The 19,756-nt window shown below is 56.5% G+C and overlaps 1 protein-coding gene across 3 annotated transcripts in view; it reads left to right on the top strand.

The window, feature by feature from the left end:
* Positions 1-10,648, top strand: part of PMEPA1 (prostate transmembrane protein, androgen induced 1) — a 55,751-nt gene extending 45,103 nt beyond the window's left edge. For 2 of the 3 annotated variants that reach the window (XM_078443914.2, XM_060621071.3), the window contains exons 2-4: positions 397-551; positions 5,914-5,967; positions 6,432-10,648. In XM_078443914.2, coding sequence (XP_078300040.1) covers positions 397-551; positions 5,914-5,967; positions 6,432-6,980 — 758 coding nt within the window. In that variant the 3' untranslated portion in view covers positions 6,981-10,648. The remainder of the gene's footprint in view (positions 1-396; positions 552-5,913; positions 5,968-6,431) is intronic. The other variant, XM_078443915.2, reaches the window with a different exon arrangement.
* Positions 10,649-19,756: the final 9,108 nt, after the last annotated feature.

Below are 19,756 nucleotides of genomic sequence, written 5' to 3'. Positions count from 1 at the left end.
CGGGGGGTCGGGTCTTCTCACACATTCCTGTCCCGTCCAGGGTGGGGTGTGCTTGGGATAGACGTGCCTGTGTGGGTGCACGTGTGTATGTGTGCGTGTGAGTGTGCAGTGGGGAGGGTGTGTGTGTGTGTGAATGTTGGGGTGTTGCAGGGAGGTGCGTGAATGCTCGGAAGGGCTGGGCCCCCAGCCCCGGGCCTGCGTTGGGGTCCCCTCGGAAGGGCTGGGCCGGCGTCGGGGTCCCCTCGGAAGGGCTGGGCCGGCGTCGGGGTCCCCTCGGAAGGGCTGGGCCGGCGTCGGGGTCCCCTCGGAAGGGCTGGGCCGGCGTCGGGTCCCCTCGGAAGGGCTGGGCCGGCGTCGGGGTCCCCGTGGGCTCACGTGTCCCCCTTGGTCCTGCAGCAGAACTGGAGTTCGTTGAGATCACCATCATCGTGGTGGTGGTGATGGTGATGGTGGTGGTGATCACGTGCCTGCTGAGCCACTACAAGCTGTCGGCGCGCTCCTTCATCGGCCGGCACGGCCAGGGCAGGAGGAGAGAAGACGCCCTGTCCTCGGTAAGCGTCTGGCGTCCCGCCTCGGGGTGCGCTCACAGGAACGGGAGGGGGCAGTCGGCGGCCACAGGGGACACTGCTGGGCAGGCGATGGAGGAGGGCGTTCGGGGTACAGGCCGAGGCCGGAAGGGACGGGCTGGTGGGGAAGGCGCCCGCGGTCCTGCCGCCTTAGCCCAGACAGAAGGGAGGCGGCCCTTCCCTCTCTTCTGTACCCTGCAGGCGTCTGGGCCGGGGGCTCGGTGTCTTGGGGACAACAGGTCACCCTGGAAAGGGCCTTCCCAGCTCCACTGGTCCTGGCCGCGCGCCCTCGGACCAGTCCCGATTCCTGAGATGGGGCTGCCGTTTACCGTGAGCGGGGCTCACGCCGCTCTGCAGAGGAGTCGGGGCTCAGGGCGGCCCAGACACTCCCGTCCACTCCGTCGCCCACCCACCCATTCATGCATTCACTGCACAGACGCCTACGGAGCAGAGGGCCTAGAACCTCCCAGACACTGGCGGGGCGGGGGGGGGGGGAATGGCTGTGGACAAGCCCCTGTGGTTGCTGCCTGGTGGCTGGATCCACACAGACAGGGACACCTAAATCAGATGATACTGAGGGGCGCTCGGAAGGAAGCCGGAGTGACTGTCCCCAAGGATCCCAGCGTGGCGTGTTTGGGCCAGGAGAGTCAGGACGAGCCTCTTAGGCCGAGCTCTGAAGGAGGAGAGTGACGATGGTCCCGGAAGGCGAGGACGAACGCTGCTCTGGAGGGGTCCCGGCCGTTCACAGAATACGGCGTTTTGACCTGACGTTAGGATTACGAGCATCACGGGGCATTCTGGAAGCCCCACCAGTATCCCTTCGACTCCACAACGTGGGGGGTGCCCTGCAGGCCCGGAACTTGGCCCTTCTGCGGCTCTGAGCATCCAGGGCCGCCTGGCCCCCTGCACCTGCGGGGCTCAACTGTGCCCTGCCCGCTGGCCGCTCTTCAGCAGGCGGGCTGAAGGGACTGCCGGGTTCACCCCCAAGTATGTCTGTCCCCGTGCGTGCGATGTGTGATTTCACAACCTGGGCAGAAGCGGGCGGCCTGGCCTGATGGACAGGCTGGGATTTGCAGGGAGAAGGTGGCACGTGGGTGGCCTGGGGCTATGCGCCCGAGCACATCTCTGAGCCCGTGAGGACAGCCATGGAACAACCCGGTCTCCCGGTTCTGGGGGGCGCCTGCGGTTGGCGGTGGGGCCGAGCCAGGGGTAGCTGGCAGGCCTGTCCCCGGCAGGGTCAGGCATCTCCTCCTGCATCCGGCTGCCGCCGCAGCACGTCCATAGGTAGACGGGGCAAGGAGATCCACCCCCTTGGTCCCTCTGACGGGAACACCGCGCGCCCCAGACCTGAGGCTCGGCGTGTCCGGGGGGGGCACCCGGGCTGCTGCTCTGAAGGAATCCTCTGCGGCTAAGGCCCGGGCTCACCTGTGTCTGTTTGCTGTGACTGTTGCCCGAGTGACGGCGTTGCCAGCTGCACTGTGGCGAGCACGCACCTGCCTCCCCTGCGCCCGGTGCTTTCCCGCCCGCGGCAGCCTGGAAACCCCACTCCGTGGGGGGGACCCTGGGGCCCGCAGAGGTGGGAGCATTTGCCTGAAGCCTCTCAGCCTGTAAGTGGCGGTTTGAAGAGCCCAGGCCCGTTTGTCCTCCCTCGGATGCTGGGGCAAGGGAGGGCACTTGGAACAAACGAGAAGGCACTAGCTGGGGGGGGGGGGGGGGTGGTGCCCAGGGTGGGCCACCTGGGCCCCTCTGAGCCTCAGTCTCCCTCAGACGGGTGGAGCTAGCCTTTCTGCAGCCTGCCCCATAGGTACAGTCACGGGGAGGATGACGTTTGCCCAGAGAGCTGGGGAAATGACACAGGTTCCGGTGGGAGGGATCCCTGCTGCCACCGGGGGCGGGGAGACCGCCCTGTGGGTAGCACCTGGGACTTTGTGCCCAGACAGAGGTGAAGATTCGGGCCCCAGTTCCTGGACACCCGAAGCCAAAGGAGAGTCGCCACCCCCATCTACCCAGCCACCTGCATGGACCCCTGGGGCTGCCTGGCGGGGTAAACACAGAGCTTTGTTAGTCCTGAACTGAGTGTGGCAGCTCCCTTGGGGACCCCCCGCCAGACAGGGCGAGTCAGAGGAGTCTCAGGGCCCCGTGACCTCCCACAGGGGCCCAAACCTGGCCACTGTCAGCCTGGGGCTGGCCCTACCCCTGGCGTGGCTGTCCTGCCTCGGGTCCTTTTCAGGGTGAGCCCGTTTCATTCGCTTGAATGAGGCCCACATTTAGGTAAGCCTGTGGCCCCAGAATGTCACTTCCTTGTGCTGATCCCAGGCAAGCCAGGGTCTAGCGCATAATGGTAACAACAGTGATGATCCAGCCACCACGGTGGCACCGACTGTGGGTCTGAAGGGTCTTGCGCTGGGGTTGGCAGGTGAGGGGAATGTTACCTGTGAAGGCAGGTACCGTCCCACCCGGGCACCTTTGAGCAGGTGGACAGGTGCAGCCAGGCCCCACCCAGGAAGCGTCCTGTTTTCATTTCTGAGCTGCTCCCGGGTCTCTGAACTTTGCTTTCAGACACCGCTTTGGACAAACATTCCCCGCTTTGAATTCCTCTCCTTAGCGGCCTTCATTGTTCCCGCAAAGTTTATGTAACGTGAACAGCGATGGTCACTTCACCCGTAGCCCCCACCCCCGGAAGATGGTTTGTGCACAGGGCCTGCTCAGCGTGGGGCAGGGATGCATTCAGACTAGGGCTCAGCCAGGGCTTTGGATGGGGCAACCCTTTGTTCTCTTTGTCCCCAGATCAGCCCTGGCGTGGGGCTCCTGCCTCCCACATGGCTTCTGTGGGCACAAGGCTTCTGATCAGGGCCAGTGCAGCCAGCTGGACATTTGATCACCATACAAATGGGCCAGGCTGCTAGAGGGGCTGAGTTGCTATGGGAGCCAGGGAGGCAGTGGAGCGGGGGGAGGGGGGTGGTGGGTGGTTCCTGGGAGGCTCCCTGGAGGAGGAAATGACTCCTAGGTGCACAAGCTGGAGGCGGTCAGGTGATGAGGCTGGTGGGTGATTTGGGAGTCTGTGGTGGGGCTCCTGGGGCAGCGACAGGTGCTGGGTGGTGCCACTGTGCAGCCGGGTACGTACTCCCTGTGCTAGGGCTGGGAGTCGGGGGAGTGGTGGGCAGAGGTCCTGGGCGGCCACGTCATGCAGAGCCTGGGACAGAGGGACTCGTAGGAGGGTTTTAGGCAGGAGTTTATCTGGGTCACATTTCATCCTTGGCTGCGTGCATCACGCCCCGGGACTCCTGACCCTACTGAGGAGCAGGTAGATGTCCCCATCTGCTTCCTGGCACATATGGACTGTGCCAGTGGCCCGACGGGGGGCTGCGGAGCCTGCCAGGACCAGCCTGAGCCCGGGTGGCTCCGGAGGCAGGCAGGTCAGGGTTTGGATCCTAGCACTGCCTTTTACCAGCTAGGCCTACTCAGCTCGGCTAGCCGACCTCAGCCTGCCTTGTAGGTTTGTCGGGAGAAATGAGATAGTGCTTTATTTATTTATTTTTGAGAGACCATGGCGGGGCGGGGGGGGGGGGGGGGGGTTGCGGGCAGAGAGATAGGGAGACAGAATCCCAAGCAGGCTCCGCACTGACAGTTTGATGCGGGGCTCGAACTCACGAACTGTGAGGTCAGGACCGGAGCCAAAATTGAGTCGGATGCTTAACTGACTGAGCCGCCCAGGTGCCCAGGAGAGTGCTTAGTGCAGTTTCTGCCACCAAGGCAGTGACTGATACGTTACTGATATCAGTAACAAAACGGCCTTCGGTGACCACATGAAGGGGCAAGGTCGTATGTCTGCTTGCATCCTAACACCTGGAACATACTAGAGAGAGACTCCAATGAGTCTGTGTGCGGGCTGAGTGCTTTCCTGGTGGGACGGTTTTGAGAGCCATAGAGCCCCCTAGTGGCCATGTCGGTAACTGCAAGCCTCGGCCTCCCCGCCCCCTCCAATTCCTGCTCCAGCCCCAGCCGGTGGGTGAGAATGTCTTAGGTGGGGCCCCTCAGGAAAACGTGCCCCCAAGGAAACTTTGGGGGTGATAATGTTATTTCGATGGTAGAGATGGGTCTCTGGTATATACACATGCCAAAACTTAGCCAAATTGTATACCCTGGATATGCGCAGTTTATTATCTATCAGTTACGCCTAGAGAAAGCTGTAAAATTCTAACAAGACATCCCTCCCCCCGCCCCCAGGCTCAGGGCTGTCTAGCATCATGTGACCAGCATTGGCTGGGTTTGCCTCCTGGTACGGGGTCCCCCTTCCCTGACCCTTGGGTCTCTCCCCCTGACCTGAAACCGCACGTGGCCAGCTGTCCCCCACTCCCATGCAGCCTGTCCCCGGGTCGGGTGGAGGGCATGGGCCCGTGTGCAGAAGCCGCGGGCTTCATGAGGTGGCACTTACCCCTTTGGCAAGAAGCGGTGCCTCGTTCCACCGTCGCTGACCGACCGGATCACGATTTGGTGACAGAGCAGCTCCGTGGGTGCAAGCGAGGGAGGGAGGGGCAGAGAGAGAGGGAGACACGGAATCGGCAACAGGCTCTCCGGGCTCTGAGCTCTTGAGACAGTGGTGTTCGAGAAAGTCTGCAGACCTGACCACGCAGTGGGGCGGCCAGTGCCAAGGCCCGTGGGTGCATGTGCTTTGCACTAGATGGTGGGTGGGCGTGGCCCCCAGCACTTCCATATACTCGCTCAGGGCCACAGGCACTCCAAGCATATTCCTCCCGTCGAAAGTTCCAGAAGTTAAGTAACTTGCCGAGGTCACCCTGCAAGCAAGTGGTGGTCGAGGCCAGGAGGGCTGGATGAGGCCCGCTTCCTTATCAGCCATTTCACAAGAGAACTTGGGTTCGTGCTAAGGTGCCTGGGAAAAGCTGCTGGAGAGTTCTGAGAAGGAGGGGCCCACAAATTAGATGTAGCTTTTGGAAAGCGTGAGCGTGGAGGGTGAATTTTCGGGGGACAGTCGGGACAAGGCGGGTGGCCGCGAGGCTTGCAGTTACCCACGTGGCCACGAGGGGGCTCTACGGCTCTCAAAACTGTCCCACCCGGAAAGCCCTCACCCCGCGCAGACTCATTGGAGTCTCTAGAATGTTCCAGGTGTTAGGGTGCAAGCGGACATGCGACCTCGCCGCTTCATGTGGTCACCGAAGGCCGTTTGGTTACTGCCGGAACCGCCCAGGGCCCAGGGTGCAGATGGGGAGCCGTGGCCGGGTGCTGCATCTGATGGCACATGCAAGATCGCAGGGTCAAAGCCAGTCGACCCGTTTGCTCTCTCCCCTCTGTTCATCCTGCTGACCCCGCCCCTCTCCTCCCCGCACAGGAAGGATGCCTCTGGCCCTCGGAGAGCACCGTGTCGGGCAACGGAATCCCAGAGGTGAGACCCTGTGCTGCCACCCCCCCCCCCCCCCCCCCCGCCTGTCCCCCAAGGCTGCTGTTGTGGACGCCTGAAGGCCATCCTCCCAGCAGGTCCCCCTTTCCAAGCCAGGGGCGCCTCCCTTGGCCGGAACGGCGTGGCTGCTGGCCCACACCTCTGCCCTTTTCCAAAGAGTCGTCGTCCGCGGCTGCTGGGATCACCCAAGCCGGGACATAACGCTCTACCCGCAGGGAGTGGTCCACAGCATCTGCAACACGCGCGGACAAAAGTTGCCCCGATTTCAGCCCTGGGATGATGCTCCCAGCCCGGGGGGGCCCCGGCGTCAGTGCGCCGCCGGACTCCGCGCGCTGGGCGCCGCCACCTGCCGTCCCGTCCCCCGGAGAGCAGGGCCCCGCGCCTCGGGTCCTGCTTCGGGGGCGCGGAGGAACCCTCACTCCGCTCCGCTCCCCCCCTCCTCCTTCCAGCCGCAGGTCTATGCACCTCCGAGGCCCACCGACCGCCTGGCCGTGCCCCCCTTCACCCAGCGGGACCGCTGCCTCCGCTTCCAGCCCACCTACCCGTACCTGCAGCACGAGATCGACCTGCCGCCCACCATCTCGCTGTCGGACGGGGAGGAGCCCCCGCCCTACCAGGGCCCCTGCACCCTCCAGCTGCGAGACCCCGAGCAGCAGCTGGAGCTGAACCGCGAGTCCGTGCGCGCGCCCCCGAACAGAACCATATTCGACAGCGACCTGATGGACAGTGCCATGTTGGGCGGCCCCTGCCCCCCCAGCAGTAACTCGGGCATCAGCGCCACGTGCTACGGGGGCGGTGGGCGCATGGAGGGGCCGCCCCCCACCTACAGCGAGGTCATCGGGCACTACCCCGGGTCCCCCTCGTTCCAGCACCAGCAGAGCAGCGGGCCGCCCTCCTTGCTGGAGGGGACCCGGCTCCCCCACGCACACCTCGCCCCCCTGGAGAGCTCACCCGCCTGGAGCAAAGAGAAAGATAAACAGAAAGGACACCCTCTCTAGGAATCCCGGGGCCGGGGCCGGGCAGCAGTGAGTATAGGAAAAAAAAAGAAAGGCAAAACACTCCGCACTTCCGAAACCAGAAGACAGAGGAGGACCGAGCGGCACCCAGAAAATGTGGCGCGTATCCATCCTTTCCCCCTCTCTCTGTGTATAAATATTTACATGTTCTGTCTGGTCTGAATGCACAAGCTAAGAAAGCTTGCAAAAAACAAAACAAAACAAACAAAAAAAAAAAAACCAACCACGTTTCTTTGTCGAGCTGTGTCTTGAAGGCAAAAGAGAAAAAAGAAAAAAAAAAAAACCTACCCTAGTCTTTTCTGTTCCTAGTTGAGCTGCGTGCGTGAATGCTTATTTCCTTTCGTTTGTTTATGATGATTTCACTTAACTTTAAAGACCTATTTGCACAAAACCTTTGTTTAAAGATCTGCAATATTATATATATAAATATATATAAACTAAGAGAAACTGTATTGTGAGGGCAGGAGTATTTTTGTATTAGAAGAGGCCTATTAAAAAAAAAAAAAAGTTGTTTTCTGAACTAGAAGAGAAAAAAAAAAAATGGCAATTTTTGAGTGCCAGGTCAGAAAGCGTGTATTACCTTGTAAAGAAGAAGAAGAAGAAGAGAAAAAAAAAACTACAAAGCAGGGGTTTAGAGTTATTTATATAAATGTTGAGCTTTTGCACTATTTTTTAATATAACTATGTCAGTGCTTGTTTGATGGAAACTTCTATCGTGTGTGTCGAGACTTTTAAGGGAGAAGCGGCGGAATTTGGCAGCGGCCGGCCGGCTGGCAGAGGGCGGGCTCTGCACGGAGTTGGGGGAGGCTTCCGGAGGGGGCGCTCTTCCTGCGTAAGTGGAAGCTTCTGTCTAGCGATCGGTTGTTACCGCCTCATACATTCCCCACCGAAGGAGACGCATTTCCCCCTCCGGGCCGGCACAGCCTTTGGATGGCAGACGAGATGGGGGAAATCGGTCACCCAGTGCCCGGGTGGTGGCTCTGCCTTTCCCCAGATGAAAATAAACTGTTCCTGAAGGATCGTAGTTTTTCCTCCTGTTTTTTAAGCATGAGCCCCCTCCCCCTCCCCCCAGGAAGGGGCCGAGGCGCCCCCTTTGCCGCCGCTGCCGCTCCCGGAGCACGTTGCCGGGACCCGCCGGAGAGGTTGGGGTGGCTGCTTTCTGTGCGGACGATCCGGCGGGTCCAGGACTTCTCAGCTGAGGCTGGTGGAGGCCACCGGCAGGTTGGAAAGGCCCCCGAGGAATCCGACCTCATCCCTGGCTTTCTCCTTACGTAGCAGTTCTCACCGAACAAACAGGACACCAGAGAGAAAAAGTGACACGCGCAGGTGTCTCCCGGGACACGACAAAGGGTTAAAGCGAAGAAAAACCGCACCAACAACGGGGAAACCGGTGTAAACCTGTGCTTTATGTTTTCAAATCAGAATTGAATTCTTTACCTCCTCTCCCACACGTCCATTCCTCTCCCCGTGGAAACAGTCGTGTTTGGCGTGTTCGTGTGTCTGTGTTTTCCCAGCATCTGTATCAGATACGAGTCTCGTTTGCCAGGATTTTGCCGAGTGGATTTCGGGCTGGCAGGATCCCTTGGTGGCGCTGTGCAGGCGAGGGCGCGGGAGTGGGCACACGTGTGTGACAGTGGCAGGCCGGCCAGCGGTGGGGGGGGGGGGGCGCCCCGGGGGCGCCCCTTGGGATCTACTGGTTCACATTCCAGGGGGTGACCCGCCCCCCCCCCCCCCCCAGTCCCTTCCTCCCCGAGCTGTCTTTTCCTTCTGGAAGAATGCTAACTGTCAGACTAACACAAGAGAAGGCATATGGGCAATAACTCGTTTCTAAGCAACTTTTTTATTACTTAAACACCTGAGAACAGTTTTGAAGTTCTGACCATTTGAACTCTATTTATATACACATTTTAAGAGCGTGGTGACCAACAGATAAACGCGGACTCTGGGCGTTCGCTGCTGACCAGCCTGGCAGAAGGTTCTTGTACTTTGACAGTAAAAAGCTGCCTCTCCGTGGGGTCCTCGGCCTAAACTTTGCTCCTCTCTCAGAGAGGATGCTTTTCACAAGTCGTGCTGAGAACTCGGTGTAATTTGTCCTAAAAGGTACAGGGACACGTTTATAGATTTAAAAAAAAAACAAAACTAAACTAAAATTTTTTAAGCTGTATCTTTCCTTTCCGTGAAGAGTCAGTCTCCCTAGTGCCTTACTGAGGAAGCAGTGTCCTCTCATCACCGGTTGGGGGGCATCCCTGGGCAGTGTCTCAGTCACCCCCCCCGGGGACTGGCCTTTCCACTAGAGGGCTGCGGCTGCTTCTCGAACACCCCCATAGCCCTCTCGGTGCCCGGTCCCGCCCGCCCTCCACCGTGGAGGCGCCTGGCCCAGCCAGGCGACCCCCTCCTGCCCCTCCTTCTTGTCACCTACTGGGTCCAGTCCTGTGCCGACTCCCGGGCGCGTTGTGAGCCCGGACGCCGACCTCGTCTGCCCGGGCAACGTCGGGCCCAGGCGTGGCCCCGGTCTCGGTGTGGATCCTGTTGCCTGGCGGTGTGGTCTGTGTGGGAGGAAGCAGGAGTGTGGCCTCCTGACCTCAGCGGGCTTGAGGGCAGAGCGTGTCTCCGCGATCACATCCCGGGACCGCTGGGCCGCAGGGCCCCGGGGTTTCGTGCCCAGCACAGGCCCCTTGCAGAGGCTCCCGGCAGAGAGGCCGGGCAAAGTCGGGGCGCATCCCGAGAAACCCGGAGGGGGGTGGGGTGTTTCTGGAAACTACTGCTAGCGCTAAGCTCTTGGTCTCTGGGGGTGCACTCGTTCCCTCCAGATGCTGGCCGCCATGCCCTTGTCGCTGAAAAGGCTCTGAGCACCCCTCGGGAGGCCCCCTTTTGCCAGTAAAAAGTTTGGGGTCCTCGGCAGTGGCTGGTTGGAGGGGGACCGGGTGGGGCTTTCTCTTGTCCTCGTTTCCCTGCTTCTCAACCACATTTCCTCCCGAGGAAGAGCATTCCCCCCCCCCCCCCCCCCCATAAAGCCCGGGTCTCCGCAGGCCGACTTGGCAGGGGCCCTAAGAGCCACCCGTGTCCCCCACAAAGTGTTCTTTGCAAGGAGCCAAGACTCCCCTCGCCCCCCACGTCTAGTGAACACCAGGCCAGGGCCAGAACCGAGTCTGTCCCCTGTCCTTGTCTCCTCTGTGAATGGTATGTTTCAGAAATTGTTCCCTACGTGCCCACAAAGCTTCCAGATCCATACGACATCCCAGCGATCAGGAAAACTACACGTGTCGTGTCGTTTTGTTTTGTTTTGTTTGTCCTGGAAGCCGCGCTTCGAATTTTGCTGTACTATAGAGCCCAGAAGGACACGCCTTCTCGTTTGCCTGCCCGACTCCACGGCGGTGTGCTGATGGCACGCTTTTACGTTGCGTTCTTGGCGTTGAAACCGCTCTCCTTTGCAGCCCTGTTTCCCGAGTTCTGTTCAAGTTAAACTCATGTAAATTCCCCGTGGCACGCTGGGTGCGGCGCCCACGTTGCTGCCACGTGAGACTCTGTATTTGGATGCCAATCCACAGGCCTGATGAAATCGCTTCTTGTGTATCAATAATCATTAGTGGCAATGATGACTTTCTGAAAAGCTGCAATACTTATACAATAAATTTTACAATTCTTTGGAATGAGGCTTCCTGACTTCTTTGGTCACATTCACCTACCCCCCGCCCCCACGCCCTTCACCGCCCTCGGCAACAGTCCCAGGGCCCATTTAGTGGGGTGCGGGAGAGCCCGCTGAACTTCTGTGGGCCCTTGAGCCATCTCTTGGACCTCTGTTCCAGTTCAGGCAGCCTCCGGGGAGCCCAGTGAAGACACCAGCTCAGGCAGGGGGTTGTAATAAAAGGGGTTACAATTAGCCCACCGCTTTTGTTAATTGGGGCGGAAAGAGTTTGCAAGACACTGGCTACTTTTCCTCCCTCTTAGAACATCATCCTTCTCTGTAGCGTGCCAAAAGCTCTGATAAGGTCTGCAAGAAAGAAACTACCTGAGGTGGGTCCCTTCCAGAGGTAAACCCTGAGGCATGGGTTTGTGCTAGGGGATGGGTCAGGGGCCCTCCTAGGGGAGACGGTTAAGGGGATTGGGAAGAAGACCGAGAAGGAGGAGAAACAAAGCAAGGTGGGGACGGTTTTGGACACAGTCCGTCTCAGCCTGATCCCAAAGGTCCCAAAGGGACCTGTGGGGACCTCTAGGGGGTAAGTTGCTTCCGGATGAGAGGTAGACTCTCAGATGCTCCTGGCTCTTTGGTGAGGCGTTTCACAAGCCCCGGGGCGGCCCTGAGGGGATGTTCCCAGATACCGACCATTAGACCATTAGAAACACGTGGAAGCCAGAGAAGGGGAGACAGGACCTTAAAAGGGATCGCAGGGAGTCTGAGTGAGCTACCTACAGTGCCCCTCACAGAAACTCATGTTTCTTTCTCTAAATACAGCCATCTTTAACCTTGACCAGAGGGTCAAGGTTTTTTAAAAATCAGCCCTAACTGTTGACTCCCCAGGGATGACCGTTGTTCGGGCCTCAACCCCAGGGTTCTGTAAGCTTCTGGAGCACAGAGCCCTACAGTCAGGGCAGAGCTTGGGGCATACATCTATCTTACTTGTTTCCTTTCTGTGGTGGAGGAAAACCTCAGATTACAAAAAATAACAATAAATAAATAAAATAAAATTTTTTTTGAGGAAAAAAACCCCAAAAAGCTCTCTACTCTTCGGTATTGTATGGTAGAGGGACACCACGGTGTTGTGTGTGCCCCAGCCTGCCTCCGGGGCCTGAGTCCTCTCATTAGCGGTCACTCTCCTTGCCGGCCCTCAGTCACCTCGTCTGCAGAAGGGGGTGAGGGCAGAGCCTGTGAGCTGGTTGAGAAGGGCGTCTCGGGTTCTAAACGAAAAGGACACCCTCCCCACACCTTGCCTTCAGCTCAAGCAGATAGAGCTGAATCGGTCCAGAATAAAGGTAGAGATCAGAATGCCTACTACCTACTGGGTGAAAGCCCTGTGCCAAGTTCTTGACTGAAATTGGCTGCTTGTTTGGGGAGGTCTCATCTCTCAATCATCTGACTTTTTTTTTTTTTTTTTTTTTTTTTTTTTAGCACAGCCGCATGCTGGGTGCTGCTCGGGGGTGCCAGCACACAAGGCCCAACCTCTGACCTCAAGGAACCCACCTTCTGGTTCTAGAGACGGACTGGCACCACAGCGCCATCCGGTGAGGGCAGGAGAGTGTGCTGTTAGGGTGAGGGGAGGCTGGACTTCAAGCCCGGAGATGTCAGGGGGGGAAGGAGGGGAGAGAGCGAACCAGGTGCCTGCGTGGGCAAAGTCCAGGAGGAGACTTAGCAGGGCCCCTGTACGGCCCGGCAGAGCGCTGCCTTGGAATCCGTTAATTCTTTCTGTAATGAGTGAGCCAAACCCCACTCAGGCTGGCTTTAGCAGAAGAGGGAATCGTTGACTCTTGTAACCCAAAAGCACCAGGGAGAGCGGGGCGAGATTATTTGCCGCCAGATCCAGACGGGCACACTGTGACGTTAGGAAGATGTCTGTCTCCACCATCAAAGGGCGCTCCCCCTTACTGATGTCCCTTTCAAGTAGGTTCTCCCCTCCCGGTACCCAGCTTCTCCCCAGGCTCCTTTTCTCACTGCTCTGAATCAAGTGGGAAGAAATTCCTTTCTAATTCTTCCAGCCAAAGTCCCAGAACTGGATCCCATTGGCCTGGCTGCGATCATGTGCCCCAAGCCGAGCCAATCGGTGCAGCCCCTCTGCCTTGCTCTGATTGGCCAGGGAAAGCATGCTCTGATTGGCCAGGTTTCATCACACGCCCTGGAGGCGGAGCCGGCTCTCTGCACTCCACCTGTGCGGAGGAGGGAGAGCGAGCGCCGTCCGGAGGAAATCTGGGGTGATTTCGCCCAAGATGGGGGGGGGGGGGGTCTGGGTGCCAGGGTGCCCAGGCGGCCGGAACCAGCAGCTGCCGGGTCGCCGGACAGGCGAATGCACGGACCCTCAAGGAAGAAGGCTTTGGATGAGCGTCGCGCAGCCCGTGCGGTCAGCTCGGCACCAGGCGAGGCGGGGGGACGCAGCCCCAACCAGCCCTGCCTTTTTCGGCTGCTTCAAGTTGGTTTTGAGTTGATATTTGTTGAAATTATTTCAGCATGTGTGTCTGGCTTCCTGTCTCAGTCGCAGGCATAGACGGAACGTTCGCAGCGAGGAAGGCTGGGCGCGCCAACAGGGGAGACAGAACACACAGGAAGCCCGTGCCAAAGCGGCATCGCGTTTTCTTTAACACTTTGTACAGTTGTACCGAAGGAAAAGAACTGCGGCTAAAAATAAAACAAAACATTATAAGCTTCACAAATAATTTGGAACAAGCGATGGATTTAAATGTGCGAATACATTTTTAAAATAAATACCCGCCCCCTCTCACCCACCCACCCCCTCCCCCCGCCCCGGCCCGTTCCCCACCCCCCCCTTCCCGGGGTGCGTGTGCCCATCTCCCCGTGCCCTCGCCCCCTCTTCCCTCCCTCCCTCTCTGTCCCCACCTTGCATGACTGATAGCCTTGAAAGTGGAGGCCTGAAATCATGATGTTCATCTTATTAAAAGGCTTTTATTGAACTCAAAATAATTAAATTTGTCTTTAAAAGCATCCAACTCAATTGAGTGAACAAGTTTAAAGATGAATTTTTAAAATGCATGGACTTCGTTAGACTCCTGCCTGCTGTTTGCAGCCATGGGCAGACGCAGAGGAGGGGAGCAAAGCGTAGGGAACCTGTGGCCATTTGATCTGGATTCAAATCCCCCCCCCCCCCCCCCCCCCCGTCCCTTTCCAGCTAGTTAACCCTTCGGGCTTCTGTTTCCAAGAGGAGTAACTTGTGCAGAGAACCGTGGTCCGTGTCATCGATGCCTCCCCCGTGTCCCCCTGGCCCTTTCCCTTTCTGTCCACACGGGCCCACCCTCCAGCCGGTTCACTGGAGTTCTGCCGTCTGAGGCTTTCTCTGGCTTCTGAAAGCTTCTCGGCCCGTCACGCCGCGGACCAGAGGCGCCGGGGAATGGATGCTATGGGAGCGGCCTCTCCCGGGGATGCGACTAGGGGACAAACACCCCAGCTCCTTGACCCTCAGGCGGGGGGGGGGGGGGGGGGGGGGGGGGGGGGGGGGGGATCACCACGGACGATACTCTGCATGCTCCCAGTGTTTCCAGCGAGCTTGAGGCACTGGGCACCAGGAGCGCACTGACGTCACCTGCCTGGTGGCACACCCCTGATCGGGCGCCGTCCTTCCCCTGGCCCCCTTCCCCACCGCCTCCCAGTATTTGCTGGTATCTCCTGGTATCTCCTGCCACCGGAAAGTGGAAGTCAGCAAAGGAGGGAAAAGGGTTCGCCGAGCAGAAGGCCCAGAGGGGCTCGCGCGCCCGCGCACGTGTGTGCAGGGCCGTGGGCGCCTGTTCAGTTGTGGACACGCAGACACCAAGTCTTTTTTTTAAGCCCATGTATCCAAAATAGCATTTCGACGTGGAATCGGCATAAAAACTGTTCATGCAAAAAAAAAAAAAAAAAAAAAAAAATCTTAAGTGTTAGACTGTCTTCGAACTTGGCGGGTTTCCGTGCCTCTGAGCGCTTGGCCCAGTGCTCTGCTCGCATGGGCCCCGGTACGGCCCGGATGTTTGTGCCCCCTAAATCCATGCCCTGACACCCTATGCACCCAACAGGAGGGTGTTAGGAGGCGGGGCCTTTGGGAGGTGACTAGGGTCTACGGGAGTCACGAGGGTGGATTAGCGCCCTCAGAACAGTCACAGGGTTTCCTGGGCCCCCTCCGTCGCCACGTGAGGGCGCAGCCGGAAGACGGCCCTCTGGGAGCTAAGAAGCGGGTCTCACCGGATGTTGGGTCCCCGGGCGCCTCGACCTTGGACTTCCCAGCCTCCAGAACAGTGTTGTTGAAGCCCTCCGGTCTGTGCTGTTTTGTTATAGCCGCTGAACTGGTTATAGGCAACTGATCGAGGCACCCCCGGTTAAAGAAAGCTTGCAAAACAATCAAGTATCAACTTTCCTGTCTCTGATAGGCTCGATGAGTCATGCTCGGCGGCGCAAATGTTTAGCAGAGAAAGGAATGCTCCTTACCCCTCACAGCCCTACGGCCACATACCTGCTCACAGCGCTGGAAATAACTGCCAAGAGCTTAGATTCTAGAGCCTGCCGGTCTGGGCTGGAGCTCCATCTGAACCACTCACGAGCTCTGTGATCTTGACCGCTTTACTCAGTAATCTCTCTGTCTTGTCTGTAAAATGCAGGTTTAATATTACCCCTCCCTTGCAGGATTGCCAAGGGTTCGGTGAAATAATGGAAATGGGGTCTCTAGCAAGCTCTAAGTAAATACGGTTGAACCTTGAACAACACGGGGGTTGGAGGCACCAAACATCCTGTGAAATCAAAAATCCATGTATAGGGGCACCTGGGTGGTTCAGTCGGTTAAACACCTGACCTCAGCTCAGGTCACCATCTCACGGTTCCGTGAGTTCAAGCCCCGCACCAGGCTCTGTGCTGACAGTTCAGAGCCTGGAGCCTGCTTCAGATTTTCTGTCTCTCTCTCCCTCTGCCCCTCCCCTACTTGTGCTCTCGCTCTCTCTCTCTCTCTCTCTCTCTCAAAAATAAATAAACATTTTTAAAAAATTCATGTATAGCTCCGACTCCCTAAAAACATAACCAGTGACCAGGGTGCCTGGGTGGCTCAGTCGGTTAAGCGTCCAACTCTTGATTTTGGCTCAGGTCATGATCTCAGTTTGTGGGTCCGAGCCCTGTGTCGGCCTCTGTGCTGACAGTACAGAGCTTGCTTGGGATTCTCTCTCTCTGCTCCTCCTCCGCTCGCACTTTGTCTCTCAAAATAAATAAATAAACTTCAAAAAAACCCGCAAAAACCCACCAGAACTAGTGACCAGAAGGCTTACTGATACCATGAACAGTCAGTTAACATGTTTTGTATGTTAAACAGACACGTTTGTTTGTGTATAGTATTATATACTGCATCCTTACAACAAAGTAAGTTGAGAAAAGAGAATGTTCCAGAGAAAATCACGAGAAATAGACAACAGATTTACCGTACTGGATCGCATTTACCAAAAAGAAATCTGGGTATAAGTGGATCTGCACAGTTCAAACCCTTGTTGTTCATTAGGTCAAGTCTTGGAACAGGAAATCCTTTCTCAAAAAAGAAAGAGGGGCGCCTGGGTGGCTCAGTCGGTGAAGCGTCCGACTTCGGCTCGGGTCATGATCTCACGGTTTGTGGGTTCAAGACCCGCATCAGACTCTGCTGACAGCTCAGAGCCTGGAGTCTGCTTCCGATTCTGTGTCTCCTTCTCTCTCTCTCTGCTCCTCCCCTGCTCACGTGCTCGCGCTCTCTCTCTCTCTCTCTCTGTCTCAAATAAATAAATAAATAAACATTTAAAAAATTTTTAATAAAAAGTTACACATTAACATGTAAAACTGTTCTATTCTCGACGCAACCCCTGTCCCCCTCGCCACACCCCCATCCACAACCCAGGAGGGGCCACAAGTCCCAGAAGGGCAGGACTCCTGCCCCTATGATGTGCGTCTCTGCAATTCCCCCATCATACTTTCTGGGCATAGAAGTCTCAGCATCTCAGGCCTATGGATGTTTCAAGAGCCTTTGAACATGTTTGAGCCCCAAAATATGGGGTGGGGGAAGGGAAGGGCCACACGCTGCAAGGTCAGGATCCATAAATGTTTAATTAAATGTCCAGGAAACCTAGCGTTACGTCCAGCTCATTAATCGCTTCCTCTACTCATCATAAAAATGTCATTACGCTTCATTATATTTGAAACGAATTTATAGGTGAAATCTTCTCATGTTGCCAGAAATCCCAAGAACACTGGACGCCCAGTGAAGAAATCATGGCCAACTGTAATTAATGAATTACTTGTAGGCAAATAATTTTGGTAGTCACATCATCGAAATCTCTTTTGATTATCAAAATAAACGTTAGATGTGAATTCATTCCAGTACACTTGTTGGGATGTCGGGAAGGGCTTTCTGCAGAGAGGTGGGGGTGGGGAGGAAGCGAGAACAGCCTGGTCGTGGCCTCACCTCCCTCCCCTTGCCCGTCGCTCGCCAACCTTCCTCAAGCACCACGGCTACCTTTCCCCAACTCACCTTGGAGGAGAATCTCCCAGTGGCCTTTTCTTTGTTCCCAGCGAAAAATCTCAAGTTTCTACCATGGCCATTGATGCCCCGGCCCCTGCCTGCCCCCCCCCCCCCCCCCACTCCACCCCGGCTCACCTTCCTGACCAGCACAGCTGGGAAAGGTGGGATACCCTGGACTCGGCCTGAGCCACTCGTCAATCTTGAATTGGGCAGTGTGGCCTCTTCTACGGCTGGAGCGAGAAGCAGATCCAGGAACCAGCGAGGGGAGGCCTTCTTCCTCCCCCACCGTGGGCCCCAGCTCCAGGGCTGGGGTGAAGAAAGCACAAAGCATTAGTTGCTGAAAGACCAGAAGAAATGGGGACAGCTCTGTCAGGGCAGAGAAGGACAGCTGGGGATCGCAGAATGATGATATGAGTGGCTTCTGTTTACGGAGCTCGTACCATGCGCCCAGAGCTCCGGGAGGCCCGGATGTGTGACTGAAGTAATCGAACTTCGGCAATAACCTCAGAAAGGTAGTTGCTGCTTTGATCCCCTTTTCCAGCAGGAGAAACTGAGGCCGGGAAAGAGTAGCGACTTGCCCCAGGCCCTCCTCTAGAAGGTAGGGGTGCCAGAGCCCGAGCCCCAGGTCTGTCCAGCTCCGGTGGGCGCCGACGATAAATAGAAACCCACTGAGCTCTGCCCTGAAGGGCGGCGAACAGAGTCAAGGCCGATCCGGACGGGGGGTGCCACGGAGAACCCACTGCCTTTGACAGAACGGCTTCCCCTGGTCTGGTCCGCAGCCTCTGCTCATAGCTCCTGTAACCGTGTGCAGTCCCTGTCTGCCCTGGCCACCTCTGGATCTCCAGCCTTTGCCCCCGACCGAAGACGCATCATTACCCACATTTGGTGCCTTCGGACCTTTCCACTCCCTCCCCCGAGGCGAAGTCACAGCGAAAATGTGAAAATAACATCCAAGCTGCCTGGTAGAAGGGAGACTGGGTTTTGCCAACACAATGTGCAGTAAAAATATCTCTTAAAAGAGAGAGAGAGAGAAATTTTAAAGACTGGAGATCAGTAACATGTAATTATCATCTGGTTTGGGCGGAGAGTTCTAATAGTTTCCAGAAAAACACAAACCATGAAAAAGGAATGTGCTTTCCAAGGCAAAAAGAGATTTGGGCTCCGGCATGCAGTGGCCCCATCTTGGAACTCCTGTGGCCTCTGGGGCCCTTCCCACGCAGAGGAGGGAGGCACCTATTCCCTTCCTCTCCTGGTTTGCCTTCCGCACTGCACAGGAGGCTCTGAAAATGTGAAGATTGCCCTTGAACTCAGCCTCGAGTCTGCTCAGTAGATAGGCCTTTGTGAGTGGCCATACCTACAGGCGCAGAGGGAGTATCCAAGCTCCTTCCTTGGGGGAACAACAGAGCCTCGAAATGGCAGGGACAGCTTGCTTTCCTCCAATACCTGTTGTCTCCTATTTTGAAATCATAACCCCCCCCCCCCCCCCAATTTTAGCTCAGTGCATTGTGACCCAGAAAAAGCACCATCTCTCCTTGCCTTCCTTGCTGGGCCATGGTACTAACGGGATGTCAGTTTCACATGTGTGCAACTTAAGATACTTATCCTTCTTCTTTTTCTTCTTTCCTGCTGGAAGGAATGCAAATGTGATGGCTGGAGCTTCAGCAGCCATCCTAGATCATGAGGCCAACCTGGGAATGGAGGCCACAGAGGGCAGAACAACGAGATAGCGAGGCCAGAGACCCAACACCATGGTGTGCCACGCCAAACCGGGACCGCCTACCTTACTGTTATGGGAGAAAGAAAGAAGCATCCGCATTGTGTAAGCCACTGATATTTGGGTCAAAGACAATCTTTAGAGTTAAAATTACTTTGACCCAGCAATTGCACTACTAGGCATTTATCCAAGGGATACAGGTGTGCCATTTCGAAGGGGCGCATGCACCCCAATGTTTATAGCAGCACGATCAACAGTAGCCAAAGTATGGAAAGAGCCCAAATGTCCATCGATGGATGAATGGAGAAAGAAGATGTGGTCTATATATACAATGGAGTATCACTCGGCAGTCAAAAAGAATGAAATCTTGCCATTGGCAACTTCGTGGATGGAACTGGAGGGTATTATGCTAAGTGAAATTAGTCAGAGAAAGACAAAAATCCTATGACTTCACTCATATGAGGACTTTAAGAAACAAAACAGGGACATAAGGGAAGGGAAACAAAAATAATATAAAAACAGGGAGGGGGACAAAACAGAAGAGACTCACAAATATGGAGAACAAACTGAGGGTTGCTGGAGGGGTTGTGGGAGGGGGGATGGGCTAAATGGGGAAGGGGCATTAAGGAATCTACTGAAATCATTGCTTCACTGTATACTAACTAATTTGGATGTAAATTTTAAAAAATAAAAAATAAAGTTAAATCAAAAAAAACCAACAACCACCACAGCAAAATTACCTTGAAAACCTCTTAAACTGAGAAACACAGTTCAAGACAATCCAGATCTTTTAAGTGAGAGCCCCACCCCACGCGCTGAGACACCCCCAAATTCCAGACATGTGATGGAATGCTAGGGAATGCCTTGGGTTTTTGTTTGTTTGTTTG

Source organism: Panthera onca, chromosome A3, assembly GCF_046562875.1.
Source record: "Panthera onca isolate mPanOnc1 chromosome A3, mPanOnc1 haplotype 2, whole genome shotgun sequence".
NCBI classification, from domain to species: domain Eukaryota; kingdom Metazoa; phylum Chordata; class Mammalia; order Carnivora; family Felidae; genus Panthera; species Panthera onca.
The sequence above is the reverse complement of the archived record's forward strand: the minus strand, read 5'-3'. Positions and strand labels throughout refer to the sequence as shown.